General features: G+C 40.2%; 1 protein-coding gene across 8 annotated transcripts in view; it reads left to right on the top strand.

The window, feature by feature from the left end:
- Positions 1 to 24,540, top strand: part of PPARGC1A (PPARG coactivator 1 alpha) — a 638,569-nt gene that overhangs the window by 513,549 nt on the left and 100,480 nt on the right. The window contains exon 1 of one of the 8 annotated variants that reach the window (XM_072809036.1): positions 10,553 to 10,669. The exons of 6 other annotated variants lie outside the window; for them this stretch is intronic. In XM_072809036.1, the coding sequence (XP_072665137.1) occupies positions 10,625 to 10,669 (45 nt within the window). In that variant the 5' untranslated portion in view covers positions 10,553 to 10,624. Of the gene's footprint in view, positions 1 to 10,552; positions 10,670 to 24,048; positions 24,374 to 24,540 lie in introns of those variants that run through there. One more of the 8 variants, XM_072809028.1, reaches the window with a different exon arrangement.

Here is a 24,540-nt window from a genome sequence, read left to right on the forward strand (position 1 = left end):
ATTGATGACAGATTCATGCTATTTATCAATAATGTATGATATTTATATCAACATCTTCTGTTGCTATGCTCACAGTTTTAAGCATTGAATTTTTTTCTCTCCCTTTTTTTTTTCTTTTAGAAAAAGAGAGAGCGAACAAGCAGGGTGGGGGAGGGAAGATGTGTGGGGAGGGGAGGAGAGAATCCCAAGCAGGCTCCACCATGCCCCGTGCAGAGCCTGATGTGGGGCTCCATCTCACGACCCTGAGATCATGACCTGAGCTGAAATCAACAGTCAGATGCTTAACCTACTGAGCCACCCAGGAGCCCTAAGCAGTGGGATCTTGAGAACAATGCATTAGGCTAGTCTTAGTGCCTGCAAGGTACTGGAAAGCGGTGGTGTTGCCTGACATCCTGGGTATCTGTGCTAGCGAGGCTCAGACCATGTTGAGCTGCAGTTGTCCGGTCCGTGGTCACAAACAAGAGTTTTGCTTTCAAACATAACTGAAGATGTATCTTTCATGCAGGCTAATCGTATTTCCTTTTGGTTATTTTTCTTGTAAAAGGAGAGGACCCTCTCAACACATTTCTGTTGGTTGTGTTCAACATCACATCCTCAAGTTCTCGGGAAGTTTTGGAAATGACACACTTATGCTCTGACGGGGCCTTTGCAAGACAGTGAGAGTCATCCAGTCTGGAATTGTGGTCGTTTGTGGGTAGATTTAAGGGCAGAGATAAATGCGTTGATCAAATTTGTGCCTAGCAGTGTGCCTTTTACATAGTAGGTGATCAAATCGTCTTTGAACAAAGAGTAAATATATGAATTTGTGTCTATATGATTTCTTAGAGGAAAGGATGTAGAAAATACACTCTGTTCCCCAGAGGTATAAAGAGAAGCAGTAGGGGCAGCCCAGATGGCTCAGCGGTTTAGCACCGCCTTCAGCCCAGGGCCTGATCCTGGAGACCCAGGATTGAGTCCCACGTCAGGCAGGCTCCCTGCATGGAGCCTGCTTCTCCCTCTGCCTGTCTCTGCCTCTCTCTCTGTGTGTCTATCATGAGTAAATAAATAAAATCTTAAAAAAAAAAAAAAGAGAAGCAGTAGATACATGCAAATAGCTTAGACCAATGCCTGAAATATAGTAAGCACTCAACAAAATCTAGCCGTTATTAATATCTGAGCAGGCCCAGGGTGTAGCATCGTGCTTGGCACAGAGTTCACCTCCATAAATATTCATCTTGGAAATGAATGCATGCACGTGGGAATGAATGAATCTCCTTCAGAAGAAGTTAGGTGTCCATGCTCCAAGGTCTCCTAGCACCTCCTGCATTCCTTTACTCCAGGGTACTCTACCAACATTCTTGCCCCTCTTTGTTCATCTGCTCACTTACTAGGCTGTGTTGCTTCAAAGAGTAGAGTTTTGTGTTCTTTGTCCCCATAGTCCGAAACCTGGCACCATCCGGAGAAAGAGGCAATTCATGTGCTGTGAATGGACGCATATAGAGTGGACGAGTGTATACTTGCCTTCTCCATGATGCTCTGTTAGCTCAGAAGTAAAACTGTAGATATTAAGAACAGGAAACAAAATATTAAAAAAAAAAAAAAAAAAAGAAGGGCAGCCTGGGTGGCTCAGCGGTTTAGCGCCACCTTTGGCCCCAGGGCATGATCCTGTAGTCCCGGGATCAAGTCCCACGTTGGGCTCCCTGCGTGGAGCCTGCTTCTCTCTGCCTGTGTCTCTGCTTCTCTCTCTCTGTGTCTCTCATGAATAAATAAATAAAATATTAAAAAAAAGAACAGGAAACAATTTCCCACCTTTCTCTCCATAGCTGTACAATTCTAGTATTCATTCACTTTCATCACGTCTTCTGAGTTGTTTGGTCACCATTTTAGACCTAGGAATGGAATTTTGAGCAAGTCAATTTCCTCGTCTTCATGGAGATTAAGTTCTAAATGTCTTTAAGCCTCATTTTATTTGCAGTTCCTCTTTTTCAAGAGTCCAAAACTTATTTTTGAAATCACACTAAAAATTGCATTCCTGGGGTTTTAGACATTTTGCCAATTGGAGTACTACTAAAATGAAAGACCTATGTTTTATATGCTTATTTATTATGTGGGGGTAGGGTGGAGGAGAGGGAGAGAGAGAACTTTGAAGAAATTGGCCCATGTGATTTTGAGGGCTAGCAAGACTGAAATCTGTAGATCTAAGGGGTAGGTTAGCTGGCTAGAAACTCAAGCAGGATTTTTAAGTCACAGTCTTGAGGCAGAATTTCTTCTTAGGGCAACATCTATTTTTTGTTGTATGAGCTTCAACTGATTGGATGAGGCCCACCCACATTATGGGGGTGGGAGGTGTCATCAGCTTTACTTAAAGTTAACTGACTGTAGATGTTAAATACATTTACAAAACAGACCTCTATAGTAACACCTACATTAGTATTTGAATAAGCTGCTGGGGCACCATAGCCTGAGCAACTTGCCACATAAACAATCAGATGTATTATCTTTTATGATCCTTATAGAGTCTTAATAAGACCTAAGGAAAGGGCACAGTGAACCCAGTTTTACAGATAAGGAAACTAAGGCACAGAGAGCCCTCATACCTTTCCATGTGGTTATGAGCCAACGTCAGTGTCAGAGACAAGGGTATGAGGCTCTGCTCTGTACTTGCTGCCCTTCAGCCTGGCCTAGTAAACCCAGAACACACTTTTGAAAACACCATCTTTTCACCTGGAATTCTCTCTTTCTTTCTTTTATTTATTTTTAAAAAGATTTTATTTATTCATGAGAGACGCATGGAGAGGCACACAGACTTAGGCAGAGGGAGAAGCAAGCTCCCTGTAGGGAGCCTGATGTGGGACTCGACCCTGGGATCATGCCCTGAGCCAAAGGCAGATGCTCATACACTGAGCCACCCAGGTGTCATTCTCTTTTTTAAAACACCTAAGGTGGGCAGCCTGGGTGGCTCAGCAGTTTAGTGCCGCCTTCAGCCCAGGGTGTGATCCTGGAGACCCAGGTTCGAGTCCCACATCGGGCTGCCTACATGGAACTTGCTTCTCCCTCTGCCTGTGTCTCTGCCTCTCTCTCTCTCTCTGTGTTTCTCATGAATAAATAAATACAATCTTTAAAAGAAAAAAACACCTAAGACATTTTCCTACTTAAAAAAACCAGCTTCTCCTGTGGAGTATCTTTTCAAACTTAATCCTAATGACCTCCGTGTGGTTAATATTCCATTTTGTGATTGGTCAATTTGTATTTAGTTTCATTTGGGACCACAAGTCCCTGAACAGCCTCTAGGATTTCATGTTCTTAAAAATAGGTACTTTTTAGAAGCTACCAAAATGTATTCTAGTATACATTTGTGGATGAAATCATTGATACCCATCTATCATCATTTCTCCAGTCCATGGTAGGTACTGTCAACATTTTGTCCAGCTGGAGAGTCATTGACTAATTATAATTTAGCATGCATTTCTTGGTTAAGTTCATGGTCACTGATTTCAGTTTATCTCCAGTTAACAGCGTATACTGGCAGATTGACAGCCCATGAGAAAGATCATCAAGCCACTCTCAGAATTTGGTTTGATTACATCAGGATTCTCTTTTTTTTTTAATTTTTAAGTTTTTATTTAAATTCCAGTTAATTAATATAGAGTATAATATTAGTTTCAGGGCTAGCATTAGCCCTGATTCAGCATTTCCATACAATACCTGCTGCTCTTCACAACAAGTGTGCTCCTTAATCCCCAAAGAGTTAAATTTTTTTGGTAAGATGTCAGGTGTGTGTCAAAGTTTATCGTTTTTTACACACAGGTATCCAATCTGTCCAGCACCATTTGTTGAATTGCCTTTGTATCTTTGAAACAAATCAGTCGGCTGTATTTGTGTGGGTCTACATCAGGATTCTTATTGCGTACCTGGCTCCCATCTCGAGAGTTTAGGTCATTGCCCCAAACCACATAAACGCATATCAGAATTATCTGAGTCCATCCATGTCTCTGTGTCCACAAGACTGTAAGCTCCTATTGAGGATATATTATATTTTATTCATACTTCTGAGTAAGAACAGTGGAAAATATCATTATCTCGAGAATCCAAAGATGACAAAGGCAATTATTTCTACCGAGTGCTCCCCACACTCCGCTAGACACATGTAGAATTCACCGGTGGTGAACCCGGCCTCCACTCACTCTTAGACTTAAGCACTCTCCTTTCAAAGAAGGAGAGATGGGAGAAGGGCTCTGTTCCCATAATACCTGCTTGTCCTTTCCCATGCTCTTGCAGGCAGCCTGGGATTCTCTGTTCTCTGCGTTTCAGTCCCTGTGTCCTGCAGTTTCCTCTGTTGCTCCAGACTCATAGATTCCATTATCCTTAATACACAGTGGGCTCTGTGAGACTGGGAGTCAAGTCTACTTCAACGGTGTGTGTCATCTTTAGTTAATAAACATTCAAAACTATGTGAGATGGAAGATTCAAAACTATATGAGGAGGCAGTTTGGTGGAGAGGTTAAGGGTACATACCCTGAAATCAGGCAGCCCAAGTTCAAGTCCCACACCTTACCACTCATTACCTGTGTAGCCTTGGGCATGCCACTTAGTTAACTCTCTTTGTGTCTATTTCTCCATCTGAAAACAAGAATGCAGGAGATAGCAATAGCACCCATTTCATGAGATAATATGTGTGAAACACTTAGAATAGTAGTAGGGGGTGCCTGGGTGGTGTAGTCCTGGGATTGAGCCCCACATTGAGCTCCATGCAGAGTCTGCTTGGGATTCTCTCTCTCCCTCTTCCTCTGCCCCTCCCTCCTCAAATAACCGTATAAATAAATAAAGCTTTAAAAAAAAGAATAGTAGTGGGTACATGGTGGGAATCATATGTTGGACTGTACTTTTAAAAAATCACCTGCTTCCACTTTAAACAATTTTTCATTTTGTATCTGTGGCCTTCTAGTGACTTCCTAGAATTCTGTGAGTCAAAGACCCATCTTCAGTAACATCACATAACCAGCTACATCCCACCACCTAGCTAAGAGCCCAGTCTCAACTCTTAGTATTTTTCATACTTCTTTGTATTTCCCTTAGCAGCTGACACTGGACCTTGTATGATTCATCATTTGGGACTTGTTATTTCCTAGTCCCTTAGTATTAAAGAAAACTAACATTTACCAAATACTACTGGGTGCCAAGCGAGGTATCTGATCCTTACATTCTCCATGAGGATAATGGTATCATGTTCATTTTATAGAGGCCCAGTGAGATGAAGCACCTGGGTGCATTTCAACAAGTCAGGAAGTATGAGAACCCGGTTCTACTCCCAAGTAGGTCTTATTCCAAAGAGAATGCTGTCTCTCCTTCATTGTCCTTCCTCCTCTGCTGCTTCTTCTGGGGGCCTAGCAATCACCCCCAAAAGCTAGAAAAATCCACATGGTCTTTTCCAGTCAAATATGCTTCTTGTAGTACTTTGTTCTGGACCCCAGAACTTTTATTGGAGGCCCCATGAATGGATGGACAAGGTTCTGGCAAGCCACATCTCTGGTTCTCTTTATTATTATGTTGGTACCCACATAGAGCTGCCCTATATTATACTAAACTAGTAAGTTAGGACCCCCAACAAAGCAGAGCACCCATGCAGGGGCAACAAAATTTTCCTTTGAAAGGCTATTATAGTTGATCCTTTAAAGTAAACATTGAAGCAGCTATTACAACAAAGATTAGAACTCTGTTAGGCTCCTCTATACATACATAACTGAGTGATGGGTCTAGTTTTTATATTGATTACATATGGGGCAGGGGCTTCTCAAAGTCTTTGTAGGTTCTGACTGACATTCTCATTCTAGGCTGTTTATGAGCTTAATTAGATCTATTTTCAAACCCTTAACAATCCTCATCTTTCTCCCTCAACACTTGCTATTGTTCTGTTCACATGTGGGCAGGTTGGTGGTGAATCTGGCCTCCACTCACTCTTAGACTGTAAGCACTTTCAGGGCAGGAAGATATAAAATCTTAACATTGGTTAAGAAACTGGCATGCTGCTGGACCATCTTTTGGATCATAGTAAATTCTTTTATGTTGCTATTGATTTACTGGCTCATAACTGCTGGTTGCTTGTCTTCCTGTCTTGTGTTCTACAGATGTGTGCTTTCCCGTACCTGTGGCTAGGGGTACAGAGAGATATGAGGCAGGCGTGTCTTTCTCTTTGCCACAGCCTTGTGGTGCTAAAGTAGTTCTTGGACCCCAGTGGAGTCTTTAGCCAAGATTTTTAACTTTAATTTTTAGGACCAGCCTTATTTACCTTTACAAGGTAGAAAGACTGTGCACTGTTAGTATTAGCTAAGCAGAATCCAGGCGCATGAGAAGGAAGTACATTCCACACCTTTTGACAAGTCTAAAGTTACTGTCTGAGACTATAAATAACAACAGTAGACATGAATTGGAGAGATGGATTCTTTGTGGATAATTTTCTAAGCAGTAAGGTATTTTCTTTCCAGTGGTGTTGGTTATTGATAATATTTAGAAAAACAATATATGGATTTTGAGAACATATTTCTTTTCTCCTCTGTCACCCGTTTAATATATTTTAATTTTTTCAGGCAGTGAGCATTTCTAGAGAATTTTATTATGCAGATATTAAAAGAAAGCTTTGGTGCATATGGATAATCTAGCTTTAAGGTTTTCCTTGGTTATTTTTTTTTCTGAGTGGAAATTATTGAATTTAATCTATTTTTGAGTTTTCAAAATTTTGATTTTTCATATTTAGTCCTTGATAGCTTTGCCTTGAAATATCTAAAGAGATGACTGAGTTGGAAAGTGCAGACATCGTCACTGGTTCTTTTAAAGAAAGTTTCATTTAGTGGCAATTCACACTGCCTCTTTAGTCAAACTTTTGCCCAAACTTGCAGTGACTAAGCATTGGCAATAAATCCAAATATCATTTTTTTTCCCATTGCAAAGTCGTCAAGGCTTTTCTTTTTCACACGAATCTTTGATCTTTGAAAATGCCTCTGTACATGTTCCATTGAGGCTCACTCTATGCCCACGCAGAGCTGTTGTTTCTTCTCCCCTCGACACGTGGGCAAGGCACCTGCAGAGAGAGGGAAGGGTGAGCCTTGTTTCCCGCACATGTTTGTTGCATAAATTACAATGTCCAGACCATGGAATAAAAGGCACAGAAGTCTTATTGCATATATTTCATTTTTAAAAATTCTAGGAAAAGAAGGAGAGGCTGGGAGGACAGAGAGATAGTTGGAGCTGAGAAGTGTGAGCAGTGCAGGAAATGGGCATGTGTAGTCCCCACTGCAGATGAGGCATTCTGCAAGGCTCCTCACCCACATCCCTTCAGCTCTTCCTGTTGAATCCCCCTGATAAGCCAGTGAGGTGGGTATTATCCCTTTTCTATAAGTGGAAAAGCAAAGACTGAGAGAAATTAAGTAGCTCCACTGGTGGTATTGAGGGAGAGTATATTCACTGAGGTAAGGTGTACCTCAGAGGATATCCTTGTTCCTGGTAGTCTTTGCAGAGTGCACAGCCTCCGCACCCAAAGTATTTATTCTGTGTCCATCTGAATTCTGAATCTGCTTCAAAGTGTTTGCTCCTAGGAGCATAATTTGCATTCTGGATCCTGAATGTGAATTTGGCTTACTGCTCTTTTGGAAACTGAATTTATTTTTTTTAATATTATTACCTCTGGACCAAAGGCATACAACTTCCAAAGAATACCCCAAAACCAAACAAAAAAACAATAACAACAACAACAACAACAACAAAAAAAACAAAGACATGAAGCTTCCATTCCCACTCAGTAATAATCAGTGTGGTTTTGATCGTTTTAGGTGTGGTGGTGTTGATGGCTACAGGATGTCAGAATTAATAATTACGTGGCTACCTCCCCAAATGGTCATAAGCCATCCCTGTTTGCCTTTGTTCTTCTAGGTTCCAGAAAGTGTGAGGATGTCAGAGGGGGCAGCTTACTCTGTCTTTGTATGCTGGGCCATTTAGTTTGGAAGCTGGGGCGTCTGGCCCTTCATTTGGACCTTAGTTATAATTGTCTTAAGACCAGATCCAAAAGTTCTCAAAGCCTACATTTTTTTGGCAATACATTCAATGGAGTTTATTTATATTTCCAAGATTAAAGGAGTTTGGAAAACCAGGTATTTTAGCCTCATGTTCCAAAAACTTGTACCATAGTGAGGTTTGAATGGCTCTCACTTATGCGATCTTTTCATATTTGACCACACTTCCAAGCAAAGGCTGTAAAATACATACTGGAAATTGATTCAATTATTGGTGTGGAGTCAAGGTTAAGATCTGTTTGCTGAATTCTGGTGTAGAGCGAGATAAACACAAATATATGTACTTCATCGTATAGACTTGCAGCTTGCAGAGAAACACGTCTGTAGCGTGGAAAGCATCTTTGTGCTGGGGCTTGCCACGTGGTCTTGAGATATGTTTTAACCTGGCCTTTATTTGCCATTGCCATCTTTAAAAGAATCTCGATTTCCTTTAGGGAGAGAGGTGGCATTACATAAGGGCCTCTTCTCCTCTGGGAGCGCTCTCTCAATGATTGGAATCAGACTCCCCCCAAGTTAACCTTAGAGGTTGGTCTTCAAAGAAAGGTGCGTTCTTTTAAAGGCTCCTCTAGATCACATTCAAAGACACTCGTAGTTTGGCTTCTTCGGGCCAGAGCAGGGTGCCATGTGTTGGCTGGGTTCCTGTGTGAGTCGTGCCTTTTCTTAATTTCCCCGGTTGTTTGGACTAGCGGGGTGCGGCGTTTTGGCTTTCCATCAGGACGGGAAGCTGTGGCCCCCTTCTGATTTGTGGGGAGACTCCGAGATGTCAAAGCCACGTGGTCCTCGGGGGCAAACAAAAGTTCTGGAAGTCAGACAGGAGTACCTGCAGGTCCCATGTCTCCCACAGACCAGCTTTTTGTCTTTGGAAAAGTTCCTTAATCTCCCGAGGCTTCAGCGAGCTGATCCCTAGACTCAGCCTAATGGGAGTACTTGCTCCTACTGGTCGGGTAAGAAGCAGCTGCGATCTTCTGCATCACCACGCAGCACGGTGGTTGGCACGTGGTGGATGTTCACCAGGTGTGGGATGTCGCGTCTTGGTGGCTATTACTTTCCCAGCAGCCCAGGTAGCTCTGAGCTATGATGATGGCTAGAAGGTTAGGGATGACCCCGTTGCTTGGAAGTTGCAGGAGGATGGGGAAAACGGGAGCACCTTGCCTCATTTCTCATGCTTCAGGCTTGTTTATTACAGTGGCAGGTTACCATGGAAACTTGGGGGATTAGGATGGCATTATTGAGTTAAGCATTCAACGAACACCTCCGGAAAGGAAAGCTATATGTTCGCGCGCCCCAAGTAGTTTTCAAGCGCGAGGGTCATTTGGGGGCGAGGATGGGGCGGCAGTCCCCGACCCGCTCGACTCACAGACGGTCCTGGGCTCGCTCCCAGAATTGCGATCCCGGGGTGGAAAGTGCGATCGACCCCCGCCTGGGCCCGTGGCGGATGGGTCCCTAAGTGGTCCGCAGAGAGAAGCCAGGATTTCCAAATGGGAAGCCGCTCTTTACGTGGCAGGGAGTGTGGCTTTTCAAAATAGATTCTGAAGTCGAAAAGGACTCCGAGGGTTTTTTTTGAGAAGGGTTGACCTCCTTTCATGCCACTTACTGTGAATTAAAGCTGTGAGGGAGAACTAGTTTGGGCATGTGGTGGGGCCTGGAGAGCCGAGAGCCGCGCTGCCAGGGAACAAGATTTGTGTTTCTAAGGAGATACAACAAAAAGGAGAATGCTTTCAGGGCCAGCGGCTGTCAGAGTGTAAAAGTATCCACGTTCGGAAAGGGAAATAGAAGTTGAATTAAGTAATTTTATACACACGTTACAGGGTGCCCTTCTGCTAGTAATTCTTAAATGCAAAAGCAAATAGTTGTGGCCACAAAGGGCTTAGTGCATCTCAGCTGATTTTTAGTTCTCAGACTCCGACTGGATCTGGTCGGTGCTGACCTGCTCTGTGCATGTGATTTTAAGATGATCTGACTCGGGTCTGTCATTTCATGGGGTTGTATCAGTCACAGGGGACAAAGGGTGACATATCCCAGCAGAGGGTTGGGCAGCCACTTGACAATCCATTCTGAATAAACGGAGAGGAGGAAAAGCCCTAGTTGTACCAACTGGGGCGGCAAACAGAGTCTTCGATGCCAGTGGCAGCCAGTTTGCAAATGTGCAGCCCATTATTAGTGCAGAGGAATGTCCTGAATAGGTTCATCGGATGAAGTCTCATCACAGGACAGGAATCACAGGGAGAGTGCACCAAGGAAAAATTACAGTACAGCTATATTTACTTAGTGCCTCTGCAGTACGGTTTTATTTTCCACAGTTGGAAAGGGAACCACCTGTCTCAACTGCTGATGTCAGAGAGCTCCCTCGAGACTGAGGGCTGTTGGAAAGCACATGATACTGTATATATTTGCTCTTACGTCCATATCTGGCTAAGATTGGGTTTCAGATTTGTGCCCTATTGTGGAGTTCATTGAGCAGTGACTCCGAGGTGCCCTCCTACGTCACGTGCCCTTGTGAATTAAAAAGTAGCTCGTGCAAGGCCCCCGTCGTGAGTGTTCCCTCAGCTTGCGAGGCAAGTATTCACACTGCAGGACAATGAATGACATGCATCTCGGGGTTATCAACTATGGATTCAGTTTTGAAAGTGAGTATCAAGAGGCATTACCTCTGCACCTAGAAGCCAATATGCTGCTGGTGTTTCATCTTCTGTTTAATTGCTAATGATCAGGAATTAAAAATATATATATATGCATCAATCAGATTTGGAGGTTTTATGTGTAGATTGCTAAAGAAGCAAAAAAAAAAAACAGAATAGTATGTGCTCTTTCTTTCTTTCTTTCTTTCTTTCTTTCTTTCTTTCTTTCTTTCTTTCCTTCCTTCCTTCCTTCCTTCCTTCCTTCCTTCCTTCCTTCCTTCTTTCTTTTTTGCTTGTAGCATGTCAATATGGAGACATTGTTGTAGAGTGAATAAAATGCTTAATGCCTAACTTGAAAGAACTGGATATTATGACCATGCATTTCAAGGGACCTATTGCATTATTATTATTTAAAAAAATTTTTTTTTGCAAAAAGTTGTATCATCGCTGGTCCAGCTCTTCATGCTAGGGTGGGGAGGGGGGGAGGAGATTAGGCCTTTTAAATGTTGTTCCCTAAGGAAATGTGAGGGCCACTGTACTGCACAACTCCAGGGGGCACCGTTTATGTCACAGTGAGGACTCACGCTTGAGCTGTCCCGCTGACAATATGTCCAATCCCAGAAAATATGATGCTATCAACATTACTCAAACATTACATAAAAATAGAATTGTTACCAACAATCGCAGAAGGCTTGCTATTAGTGAAGTTGTTCATTATTTTAATAGTGCCATGCATCTCAATTTGAATATCTCTACCAACTTGCAAATTATATGGCTGTTACACAAAATAGGTGGAAAACGGAGTCTCTGAGAGTGTAAATTACATTCTTGGGCCACATCAAATCAATGTCCTATTAGGGATCAGAACCGGGGTTCATAATTCCCAGCTTTCCCATGATGCACACCTTCAATTAAATTAATATTTGAAACAATGCTTGGTATCTTTTCTCAAATCCTAAAAATAGAGTAAATAGGATGGGTTAAGACCCCTTGGTTCATCTAATCTTTCCCCCAGTGTAGGATTTTCCTCTGAACCATTAAAAGTGTTATAATATATGATTGATATTAATTAGTTTTCTGTAAAGTACTGCACTCCTTAACATGAACTGAACTAGAAATAAATATATTACCATGAATTAAGATTTTATTAGTTGTGAAGAAGAATTGGATGAAGGCACCTATGTGAAATCCTAAGTACAGGCGTCAAATTGAATTAATGCCAGCACTGCCTTGAGATTAATTTGAGTACTGAATAAGAAATAGTATACCATAACATAACTGTGTTTACTGAATCATTTTTGGCATCAAAAACTAAAGCTACATTACAGATGCAACAACAGGCTTTTCTCCCTTGGAAGAGAGAGGCGGGTGCATTTTGTAATTAAAGTGGATGTTATCCTCTGAAAAATGCCTCTAGTCTCCAGGAAGAAAACTGTCTTCTTGAGAACACTGCATCCCCGTATATATCTCAGACTTTGCATACTTTGCGTTGCTCTGGACTTCTGCATCCTATTAGAATTTTATAATATGATCAGTAACGTTTTCTACCCTCCCAGTTCGAGTGCTAGGTAGACCTCACTTTATAAATTTGCATCTCATTATTATGTATATGTTTTGGAAAACTGTGGGAAGTGTTGAAAAGATGTATGGGGTTGCCTCAGGGATGTTCTAGAAGGGATTCCTGATTATGTAGGGAGGATGGATTATACAGCGTAGAATGCGGAGCTGTGCAAGCGGAAGACTGCAGAGCTCCAGTGAGCACTCCTCCCAGCCTGTGGGGTGAATGGTGCCCCCTAGAGTTGTGCACTGCTGTGGCCCTGCCCTCATCCCCCATATTCATTCTGAGAGTCCCTGATGCTGTATTTTTTTAAAGATTTTATTTATTTATTCATAGAGACACAGAGAGAGAGATTGAGAGAGAGAGAGAGGGGCAGAGACACAGGCAGAGGAAGAAGCAGGCTCCATCCCCGGTCTCCAGGATCACACCCTGGGCTGAAGGCAGCGCTAAACCGCTGAGCCACCCGGGCTGCCCTGATGCTGTATTACATTAATTTTATTTGCACATACAGTATCACTTACTGGAGGAAAAGAGTGCAAAACTTGAGACAGGACTGTCAAATAGGGAAATTCTGCACATTATGTGTGTAATTTTGAATTTTCTAGTAGCCACATTAAGAAAAAGTAAATTTAATTTTAATGATATCTTTCATTTTTCCCAGTTCATCCAAAATATCATACTAACATATAGTCAACATAAATTATTAATAAGATGTTTCCCATTTGATTTTTCATGCTAACGCTTTGGAGATACTATGCATAGTTTACATTTATAGCACATCTTAATTTTCACTAGATATATTTCAAGTGCTCAGCAGCCATATGTGGGTGGTGGCCACTCTATTGGATGTGCAGTCTTTAATTTAAATGCCAACTTTTCAGCATTTCATTACTCAGAAAAATGACTTGCAAGAAAAAAAATCCTTAAATATCTGAGACAAAATGTAACATATCCTTTATGTCATTTTATCAATTTAAAAAGTGATTATATGATTGATCCCTAGTTTTTGGGAAGAGTATAGATTTTAGAACGATGTAGTTGATAGGCCAGTGGTGGCAAAATTGACTTGGTATTGAATTATTTTGCTCCTGTGGCTTTGTTTTCTATTCTTCCCTCATAGATATTATTACTTTAAAACACAATTTGATACTTTGTGGTTCTTCTCACATATGCAAAGTCCTGGGATCCTGTCAGTTTCTATGCCACATATGGATGTCTTGTTCCTTAACAGAGAGACTCTTCACAGACTTCTGGCTCAAATAACTTTTGTAGCCAGCATAATGGAAACTAAAATTGTTTTCTGCACTTGCTGTTTCTGGTCTCTTTGGAGGTAGAGCCAGGTCAGGGCCAGTATGAGACTGGTTTTACTTTTCTTCAGGTAAACAGAGAAACCAACAGACACTTGGCGTTCCTACAGCTTAGGTGATGATTCTGTGTGTACTCTCATAGAAAGTCAACTTAAAGCAAGACTTCAGAAGAAAGTGCTCCGCATTGTTTCTAGACTTTTTTTTTTTTTTTGGTTGAGGAAGCCAGGCAAAGAGCAAACTTACGAAGCTCCTGTAGTGTTGCTTGATGTTAAATTGAGTTTCAAGTATTCATATGTGAATATAAAGTGTCTTTATTGAGTATTTATTGTATGTCAAACACTGGGTTCATATACAACTCATTTAACCCTAACACCAACCATGAAAAATAGGTGTTTATATTGCCATTTCTATTGCTGAGAATGTGAGGTCAGATAGTCCTCACCTGGGATCCCACAGCTAGCTGCTAAGTGGCAGATCTTCACTGACTGACTCCCCAAGGTCATGTTCGCAGAGAATGGGACCGTATTTTCAAACCAAGTCAGTGACACCTTTCAATGATGAATTCTGAACCACAGGCAAAATACTAGTTTTGAAGTTGGAGGTTTCCTTCACTTAATTTATTTAAGAAATACATTCAGAGAATACATAATCCTAGCCCATCTTTTGAAAGAAAGTATATCTAGAAAGCTGAAGGGGCTTTGTCCAAGGGCAGGCAAATACACTTAGACATCAGGTCGCTTGATTCCTACTGCATTGTGGTTTGTCTATGTAGGTTAATGGTTCTTTTGAGAAGATCCATTGAACATTCAGAATTTTTTTTTAAAACAGAAATCTAGCAATCATTGGAACTTTGTAGTATTATAGGAAGACTCTTTTCTTTCTTTTCTCTGTATTTTAGAGTTTTTATTGAAGTGTGATACAAATACTGAAAAAGTGCATATAATACAGGTGTTCAGCTCTACAGATGTTCACTAACAGAACATACCCATGGAACCAGCACTGGACAGCAAGAAATAGACCATAACTAGCTTTCTGGAGCCCCTTCCCATGGCCCATGGCTCCAGCGCCCAACCATTACCAAAGGCAACCCCTTTTCAGACTTCCAGATGCATAAATTAGGTATAGCTGTTTCTGTACTTATTTATATATAACGAATAGAATAAGGTATGCACTTTTTTTTTGGCATATCCAGCTCCTTTTGCTTCACATTATGTTTCTGGGATTTATCTGTATTTTGACCTATCACAGAAGTTCATTCATTCTCAATGATGTACTTGGCTATAGTTTTGAAGTAGGAGGGCCCCAACAACCTTACTAGTGTAAGTGGAATTACTATTATTATTCCGACTGCTTTTTTCCAGAACATCACTATCCATATTTTCATTTGATTCAATCTAAAACACAATAACAAATAATAAATTGGAATAAATAAAGAAACAGATAAAAAGTGTAGGTGAATCTAAATAATAAATCTTTTTACACAGCAGCAGAGCAGCCACCTTAGTGATTGTGATGCAAGGTACATCCCAGCAAGCCACTCTTGTCCTGTGTTTTTACGCCATAGTCAACACAGGCTAATATAATAGAGAAGACAAAGAGCACAGTCTGAAAATACCCACGGGAGAGTGCCGAGTTGGAGTTCCCACTAAGTAGCTCCAAACGGCTGTGCAGAAGGTTAGGCGTGGCCTATTTTTAGGTGCCCTACGTGGAAGTGGCTCCACTAAGATGGATGGGGGAAAATTAACACCTTAGGGGCTGTCAGAGATTTTTCTTTTGAATAGAGGTAGGGAAAGAATCCATTCTGATGAACTACTTGGGGCAAAGTACAACCTGGTCTCCTTCAAGCATAATAAAGCGTTTGAACTGTTTAAAAGGGAAACTCTTGCAAACTGCCTTTTGGAGATTATTTCCCAGGCACACAAATCAAGCTTTCTTAGGTCAGGTTTCTCGTTGTTTCTTTCTTCTGGGGGCAGGAAAATGTGAAGCGAAGTGTGTCATGTCAGGGAATCCTGTTTGGACGCCCAACATTGTATGAAAATAGCTGGTGGTTTATCAAGGCTTTGTTCTTACCAAAGTTTATCATTTACCTGGTCTTACTTTGCTTACTCCATTGTCACCAGGGCTATCTCTCCAGATGTCCTATTAGGGAATTTAGCATACCTGTGGCTACTAACTCAGCCCTAAAGGAAAAATCTCCAGCTGGGTAGCATTAGATGACTCTGAAGCACAGATCTTCCATCTCCTGCTACGTTGGGTTGTATGTGCAAAGAAAACAGCTGCCCAGGAGACTCTATTGACTCCGAATGAGCCATCACCTATCCTGCGATATGGACTTGCTTTAGTACATTTGCTAATAATGTCATGATAATATATTTTTGGCACATGACATTTTCTCTCTCCACACCCTGCAGAGATATATCATGTGATTTCCTTCAAATTAAAAAGGGGTAAGGTCTCCTTTGACCAAATAGAATGAGTTTTTCATTTAAGCAAGGGGAGTGTCCTGGTACCAGGAGGCAGAGGGTTACTTTAAGCTCTATTTCCCTAGATGCTGGGGACCTTATTCCTACCTACAAAACCTTAAGTTCAGGAGGATCCCTCCTCTTCTAAATCTTCTTTTTTCCTGGTAACACCTTTTCTTACCCTTTGTAAAACCAAATCACATGGTATAGCATGTTAAATTGCATCTATATGCAGTTTAAGTAAATAGTTACTGTCACATCAAGTATATGGTTTTCATTTTTATTGTGCAAGTAGGGACTTGGTCTCACACATGACTTGTGCTGCTTAATAGCATTCATGATAAACAAGATGAAAACTTGCTGTTTATCTGGGGCAACGGCTGGGGTCTGTAAGAAACTCAGGTCTGCAGAAGCCAGTTTTCTTGTAGTCAGTGTGTGTGAAAGTAGTATTTCGTAAGTTCTCCTGTATGCCGTTCCTGGAATGGTTAGGAAGTTAAATATCCATATTGCAAGGAGGTGATGAAGCTATGCTCTTTCAACACAGTTGAGCACCAGTTACTTTTCTTGCATATGCTTCCTGATTCCAGTGTCTTTGTGCAAAGCAACACTTGGGTTTGCTTTGTGCAAAGAGGTTCTTCTAAATTTCCTGTCTGTGTCAAGGCAGGTATATCACCGCATTTGAGACGTGGTGGGGATCTAAGATGTAGTTGAGTCTGGCCATCTTTTTGACAGATAAGGAAACTGAGGCTCAGAGCCATGAAGTGAACTGCCCAAAGCTTAACTGTGGGCTAGTGATATAGCTACGTGAGGACCCATGTTCTCCCCACCATCCTTTTCCTTCCATTTTGGGCTAAATCAAGATCCACAAAGTCCCAGTCCTTCTCAGATAGAGTTGAGCCACATGTAATGACTTTTTTTTTTTTAATTTTGTTTTTTTATTTGCATACAGTTGACACACGTTACATAAGTTTCAGGTGTACAACATAGTGATTCGACAAGTTTAAATGTTATGCTATGCTCATCACATGCGTAGCTCCCATCTGTCACCACAGGAGACTATTACAGTACCATTGACTATATTCCTTTTGCTGTGCCTTTTATACCCATGACTATAAATCTCATGAACTTGGCCTTGGTTCCAGCCTCATTACCCCTTTTCTCATGAAAATTCTTAATAGTCAAAATAATGATCATCCAAGTGTAGGAAGAATGATTTGTAGGAAAGGACCACCACGAAACTATGAGAATGCTAACTCCAAGGGGCCAATGGTAGAGCTTTGTTCCTGTGGAGCTAGGGAGCCTTCCTGTGAAAAGAGGATAGGTCAACCTCCCCCAGGGTTTGAGGAGGGTCTAGAATGAGCTTCCTGCCCCAGAACAGGGCTGCCACGTGACAGCATGCACACAGAGTAGCTGCACATTTAGGAACAGATAGCATCCCAGAAGTTCACTTGCAAGTCACAGGTTTGCAACTAGGAAGCATTTTTCTCACCTTGTCTACTTAGGTTCTCCAGAGGAGGTCACATCTACAAGGACTCTTCCCTCACTTTCCAGGACTGACCTTTCCAGTTCCCCAAGTGCCAGACTCGCTTCCTGAGTAATCTGCTTGCTAGCATAGCCACACCACTCTGAACACATTTACTATTCTTTTTCTTGGTCTGTGCTTCTGACTGCCTTTAGATGCCAGGAAGGAAGAAAAAAAAAAACTATGTCTAACAGGTAGATGCATTTGTATACATAGGTGGAATCCCTTGACCCTACTGAGGAGGATGACATTTTTGAGCTGAAAGTTTATTTAACTTAATTGATGAAATTTCAGATTGAGAAACAACATGAAGATGCTAGAGGCATCTGAGGGTCAGAGATTTGGGGCCCCCTGTGAGGCCAGCTAATCAGAGTTGAGAGCTTTCCTCGCCCTATAGTTCAGGGCTCAGAGGCTTTTTCCCAGTGCTGAGGAGTGACTTCTCCCAGTTGCTCATGAAGCTTGCCTCCTGAGTGGAGTGTCCGTTACATTTGGTGTGATAGACACAAATGGCTTCCTTTTAAACATGTGATGAATATTTGAGACTTATATTGGATGTCAGGGGCTATTTCGATTTGCTACGATCCCCGTATGTCAAGAAGACCTCCCTATAAGCCTGAATCTCTCTTTCTTTGAGAAATAAATTGTTTCCTTTTTATTTTGAATGTGGAAGTTATACATGTTTATCAGAAAAAATTCAAAAATTACAGAAAGACATACACACACACACAAAGAAAATTAAAAAGAACTTACAATATCCTCAGACACTGTTGAGCACTTTGTTCCCCTGGTCCTCCTTCCTCTTTTCTTTCTGAGTGTATATATTGATATGTAAATTGTTGTGATTATATTTTTTCAAACACAATTTTAAACCTTAATGTATTTTGAACATTTTCTCATTTGCCACTAAGTGTATTTTGCAACAGTTTCTAATGTTAGAATTGAATATACATATATATAATGAATATATAGAAATATATGAATGGATACATATATACCTAGTGCTTTATAATTTATTTAACTGGACGATTACTGTTGGACATTTATCCTGCTTTCAAGTTTTCAGTGATATAAATAATGCAGCATTGGCTCTCTTCACACCAAAAATCTTTATGCACATCCCCCCTGCTGCGTCCTTAAGATGAATTGCTAGAAGTAGAATTTCTGGGTTTATGGGATGCCCATTTTTAACATTTTTGATACATATTGCCTACTTGTCCTCTAGAAAAATTTGTACCCATCTATAATCCTACCAGTAGTATTTGACATCTACTTTTGATGGAGCTGCTAAATGTGGAGGTCAATCTTAGAAATATTCTTTTTGGTTAAGAAAGTTTTCCCAAAAATCCTGTGTGCAGTGGGGCAAGCAAATATAAAGGAAGATTTTATGTAAGTCATTATAAAATTTAGTTTAGGCCTTAAGCTAATTGCTTTCTAAGATGAGAATTTATTTCCTTTCCACATCCTCACATTTTTAGGATATGTATTAGCTCTGCTAGAATTAAATTCAAATATCAAAGCACTGGAAAAAATCTACAACAGAAACAAAAGCAAAATCACCACACCTTTCCAAGGCTTTTCTGATGGAATTGAAAAAAGAAGAAAAAAAGAAAGAAAGAAAGAAAGAAAGAAAGAAAGAAAGAAAGAAAGAAGAAAAGAGAGAAAGAAAGAAAGTTCACTTAGAAAGAAAGTTCACTTATTTATTTCTTCCATCTTGAGACTAGTTGAAAGATACAATTCAGTTCCCTAAAATCAAGAAAAGTTAAGCTCATTAGAACCCAAACTCTAGAAAAAAGTATGAGAGGGAACTGTTTGACTAACAAATTTTTTTTTCAGCTTAATAATTTTTGCACCTCAGTTTTTCCTGGCCCTCACCATGTTCCTTAGGGGATAAAATAATATTCCTGAGTGAACTATTATGTTAGTGGGGTTCAGTAGCACTTTATATTTTTAAATAGTACCAAATTTAATAAAATATGATGTGCCTTGTTTTCAGTTTTAGTGAAAAAAAATTGCTAAATAATCCTATGGAGTATTTCTTGTTTATATAATCAGTAACTCACTGCATTACAGATGAATTAACCAGAAATAATTAAGGTAAATGTAAATGTCTGTAGAGGCACAAATTCTGCAGAATAAAATATCAGACAAGAGCAGATTTTCACCATCCCTTTATTCTCTCTTATCTGTGGCCCTAAGAAGCATACTTTTTTACTTTATGTTTAGATTAGTCCAATGAACTGACTGTGGCTCACATTAATTTTCACATTATTTTTTGTTCTAATGTGAAAAATGGCAAGAGCAGATTTTGAAGTCTGTGTTAAAATATAGCCTGACTCGTTTTCATAGAGCTGTTGTGCAGGTTTTATTGGGGATAAAAGATATGTTGCTGAGGTTGTCTATCACCTTCGCTTATTTAAAAAATAAAAAAAATAAATGAACGAAGTAGGCATTAAAGCTGTCCACTGACTTTTTCTATGTAATTCCCCAAAGGTACTTTGTTCATGTGGATGTCATCATGGCAGTTTTGTGCAAAATAAAAGTTGATTTGAGAGTGTTTATAGGCTAGAGGTCTTTGATATCCCCTGCCCTGCCACCAACTTTTGTGCCCTGCAAGGCCTTTGCTTCAGACGTGTCCCAGAGGCTCAGAGCATGTGCTCAGAAATATGGGGTATCAGAATCAATTAGCCCCTCGAGGAATTAAAAGCAAGCAATTGAACGCCTGTTAGCAATGATTAACTTTAAAAATATTAGCAATTCTGGGCAGATCCCTTTCCTTTCTGGAAGAGTGCTCTAGGCAGGCAGCATTCCCAGGAATGTTGGTTTCCAGCTATGTAGACTTTCTTGGATATAAAGTTCATCAGGGGTCTTTTCTGGGCTTTTTGATTTGGGAATGACCATTATTCTTATGTATGAAACTTAATTCTTCCTAAAAGGGTTTTCAGAGATCTATATGCTGTCTTCAGCTACAACCTAAACCCTTGCTTATTTAAAAAAAAAAAATGTTTTCTCAGTTATAAAATGAGTACACAGATAATATTTACTAAATCATTTTGAGGTCCAAGATTGATCGAAATAGGCTATATAAAATGCTGATCATGTCAAGCTCATGTAAGCTCTACTCTAGATGTTTTCTTCTCCATTTTTCTTTCTTTATAAGTTTCAGCCTTAAATTTGTCCTTGTATGTCTATTTAAGTTTATAAAAACAAATGGGCAAAGATATTTATATTAGTAGCTCTTTACTTCTGCGTTCTCACCTGTATGCAATGGTGTCAAAACAAATCGTCTTTGCTGCTGTCTTCTTGGGTATTTGAGTTTGATTGTGTTTATTTATTTTTAAGTGAAAATAGAGAGGGTGGGAAAAGCCCATAGTTTGGGATGGTGGTGGGGAAATGTTGCGTACTTTATCAAATATCTTTGCTATAGGATGGAATTACCCTCTTGGAGGTGTGTTTTTTCTCTTGTTATCAATTGAGGCTAGATCCCTTGCCTTCACTAGTATTGGAGTCTTGGAAAACGTTAACAGAACTAGCGAAGGGAGGAATTCCATTGGGGTGGACTCTAGGCTCTGGGAAGATATGGAACGTGATGGGCACTCAACAGATGTTAATAAATACCTCCTTCTATTGTTGGGACAAAGTGGGGTTGATTTGGGTGTGAATTGTAATGGTCAGTGAGAGGACCTTGTACTTAAAAACGGTGTGTTTTAAGGAGAGGAGGAATCTGGATATTGAGCAAAGTAGCATTGTTTCTTCATATCAAATTATTCTTTGTTTTTCAGGGCTGTCATCCCCCTAAAATTGTCAGCTCCCTTGTGTCCATGTCGTATGCCTTCTTGGCAGTCCTTGCAATACATTGCTGTGGACACAGTAAGATTTCAATAGGTCCTTGTTGATTGAAACCAAACATTTGGAAATCTTAGAGGCAGAGTTGACGGGTGAGGTACGAGGAGGGCTGCAGGGAGAGAGGGCAAGAAAAAACAATCAAGGCAGAGAGAGAATTAAATATAGAAACCGCCTGGGAAGCCAGAAAAGAGCAAGGTTGGTGAGCAAGTAACAATTTATGTTCTCCTGAGAAAAGAAAAAAAAAAAGAAAAAACTGGACAGGGGAGAATTTTTAATCTGAAGAGCTAATTAACCAAATTATAATACCTCAAAAATATCCCTCTTGTTAGAGTTATAATTTTGAGACTTAGGGAAAAAAATGGTGGAAGCTACTCTAATTCGTCCCAAGAACCTATTTAAATTTTGAATTGTACAGGAATAGAAATTTGAGGGGGATAATGCAATATGCTGTAGTTTATAAATCATTTCAATGTTTTGACTCCTAACTAACCCTCTTTGTGATGGTGAAGGGAAAAAAATATATATAAAACCACCTGTGGTTTCTTAAATGTGCTGATTTGATGAAGAAAGAGTGGAATTAGGTGGCAAAAAGGTGAATAAGGAAACTCCAAAATCACAATGTGAGCAGGTTAAAATATCAAAAACTTTAATACAAAATGTCCCCGTGTAAAGAGCTTCTCCAAAATGTGTGAACATGACTTAAAAAAATATATTTTGTAAATATTATATGTATGAAAATATATTCATTTTATCAATATATAAATATATATTATAAGTATCTATGTAATGGGTGCCTAGCGTTCGATGAACACCATTAAAAGTATCAGAGAAAAATCACTGCAGGGATCACCTGATAATAATTAATAAACATCAACTCTTCTTGGTCAAGTGACCAATATTATTTCACAGTTGACTGTGTTGAGGGTTGAGCCAATGACCTTTGCCCTGAATTTTAATAATTTACTGTAGTTTTACATTAAATCGGAATATAATTGGGAAGAAAATTAGTGTTTCTTTGTGGGGAGTGCAGAGTAATGCCACTAATTGCATGTATAAAAGCCTTCCCGAGGTTGTATTTTCCTGTTCTTTCTTGATTTAGAAAATTAAAACTACAGTAATTTTCCGCTATTTGTAAGAGGGAAAAATGTGCCAGTGCAATGTATTGAGCTAACTTAAAATGTCAAAGCTTTGGGCCATCTTTTCATGCCCAGTAATGACAAACTGTCAATTCATCACATTATTCAGGAATTCACCAGCAACTTGTTGCAGCTATCAGAGTTGAAAAAATACCTTATAGCACGTGTGGTCTGAGAGAAGAAATAATCTGATTTTTGTTTGTTTGATTTTTCTTCCTTTCACTTTAATATTTGAGCAACTTTGCATCTACAATGTGTTAGAGCAAATCACCACTTCTTTTTTCTTTAGAAAAAGATGGACAAGAGAGAACACACTAAATTAACCTTAGTAGAACAGGAGATTAAATGAATAGGGCTTTAAAATTATTTTTAGATACCTGGGGGATTTTTTTTTTCAGAGAAGTTATTATCAAGTAAAAGAATGGAGCTGATTTTAAAAGTACATGGGGTTTAAAATTTTGTTAAAAACACATATATTCACAAATGTATATATAGCAGGCGTACCTCTCCCTGGAACTTGGAAGGGTTAAATCAGACCACTGTAGTGTTATGGGAAGTGTTTTTTTTTTTTTTTTTGGCAATATCTAGTACCTTGAGTTTGTTATGTATTCAGTATGTATGTCATCATAAAACAGTGCACCTGCATTAGCCTTCATTGTCTCAGGGTAGAAGCTGAGAAATGAGAAAAAAAAATTAAAAAGCTCAAGAAATGAATATTTCTGCTAATAGCGTGTCAGTATTTTTCCCTTACTCCACGGCCATTCTTAGTCTCAAATGCAAACTGCACAACCCAGACACTAGGGTTGGAATTCAGTGTTTATTCAAAAAGGCACCCTAAGGCAGCTGGAGTGGAAACGCTACATGTATGAAAAAAGGCAGCCGGGAAACTCAGCTGATCTGGGCACAGCAGCAGCAACTGTATTTACTAACACTTGTTTTCTGGGAGCCTATGAGAGAAATGGAAATAATTAGAAAGGACCTGAAAGGGTGGTATTTTGTTCCTTGTTTTCCTTATAAGGAGCAAAGCAAATTGCAGTAACACTTCGGGAGCTGGTATTCCCTATTGCCACGGGGACAGCCGATTCCTGGGTGGAGGAGTTTGTTTATACCTTAACAAATACAGACTGTTTTGTTGATTCAACAGCAAAAAAAAAAAAAAAAGAAAAAAAAAAAGAAAAAAAAATGCTTGCCCCATTCTTTGCTTTCAAACACTTCCCCCAATTAGAAAATGTCTCATAAAAATGCATCATGTGATAAGCTCTTGCTTTAGTCCCAAACCAAGCTGGAGTCCACTGGAGGTCTTAGAATTTGAATCCTTAGGGAGCACACATTTTAGCTCAGAGTGTAGTTACTCTGTCATGAAACAGGGAGCTTTGCCCCTTGCTTGTTTTGGAAGGAAAATAAATTAAAAAAAGATTGCAGGGGATTTTAGTTATTATATGGCCAGGGCTCCGTTTAGAGTCTGTGGCATTCAAAGCTGGCTTTAATCACAGCATGATGCTTGAAGCCTCCAAAAGTCCAAGTGTTTCCTTTCTTTCTTTCTTTCTTCTTTCCGTTTTTTTTTTTTTTTTTTTTTTTTAAGCGTTACTTCACTGAGGCAGAGGGCTGCCTTTGAGTGACGTCACGAGTTTGAGCAGCAAGCTGCACAGGAGAAGGGAGGCTGGGTGAGTGACAGCCCAGCCTACTTTTTAATAGCTTTGTCATGTGACTGGGAACTGTAGTAAGACAGGTGCCTTCAGTTCACTCTCAGTAAGGGGCTGGTTGCCTGCATGAGTGTGTGCTCTGTGTCACTGTGGATTGGAGTTGAAAAGCTTGACTGGCGTCATTCAGGAGCTGGATGGCGTGGGACATGTGCAACCAGGACTCTGTATGGAGTGACATCGAGGTGAGCCGGGGCTGGGCTGGGCATTGCAGCCAGGACCGAAGCTTCCCTCCCTCCCGATGCAATGATTCCTGTAAGGGGGGGGTGGGGGGGAAGGGCTTAGACGACGAGAGGAGGAAGAAAAGTAGCCCGGGCAGGAGCTTTTGGGAGGGAATCTCAATCTTATCTTA

This window comes from Canis lupus, chromosome 2, assembly GCF_048164855.1.
Source record: "Canis lupus baileyi chromosome 2, mCanLup2.hap1, whole genome shotgun sequence".
Taxonomy (NCBI): domain Eukaryota; kingdom Metazoa; phylum Chordata; class Mammalia; order Carnivora; family Canidae; genus Canis; species Canis lupus.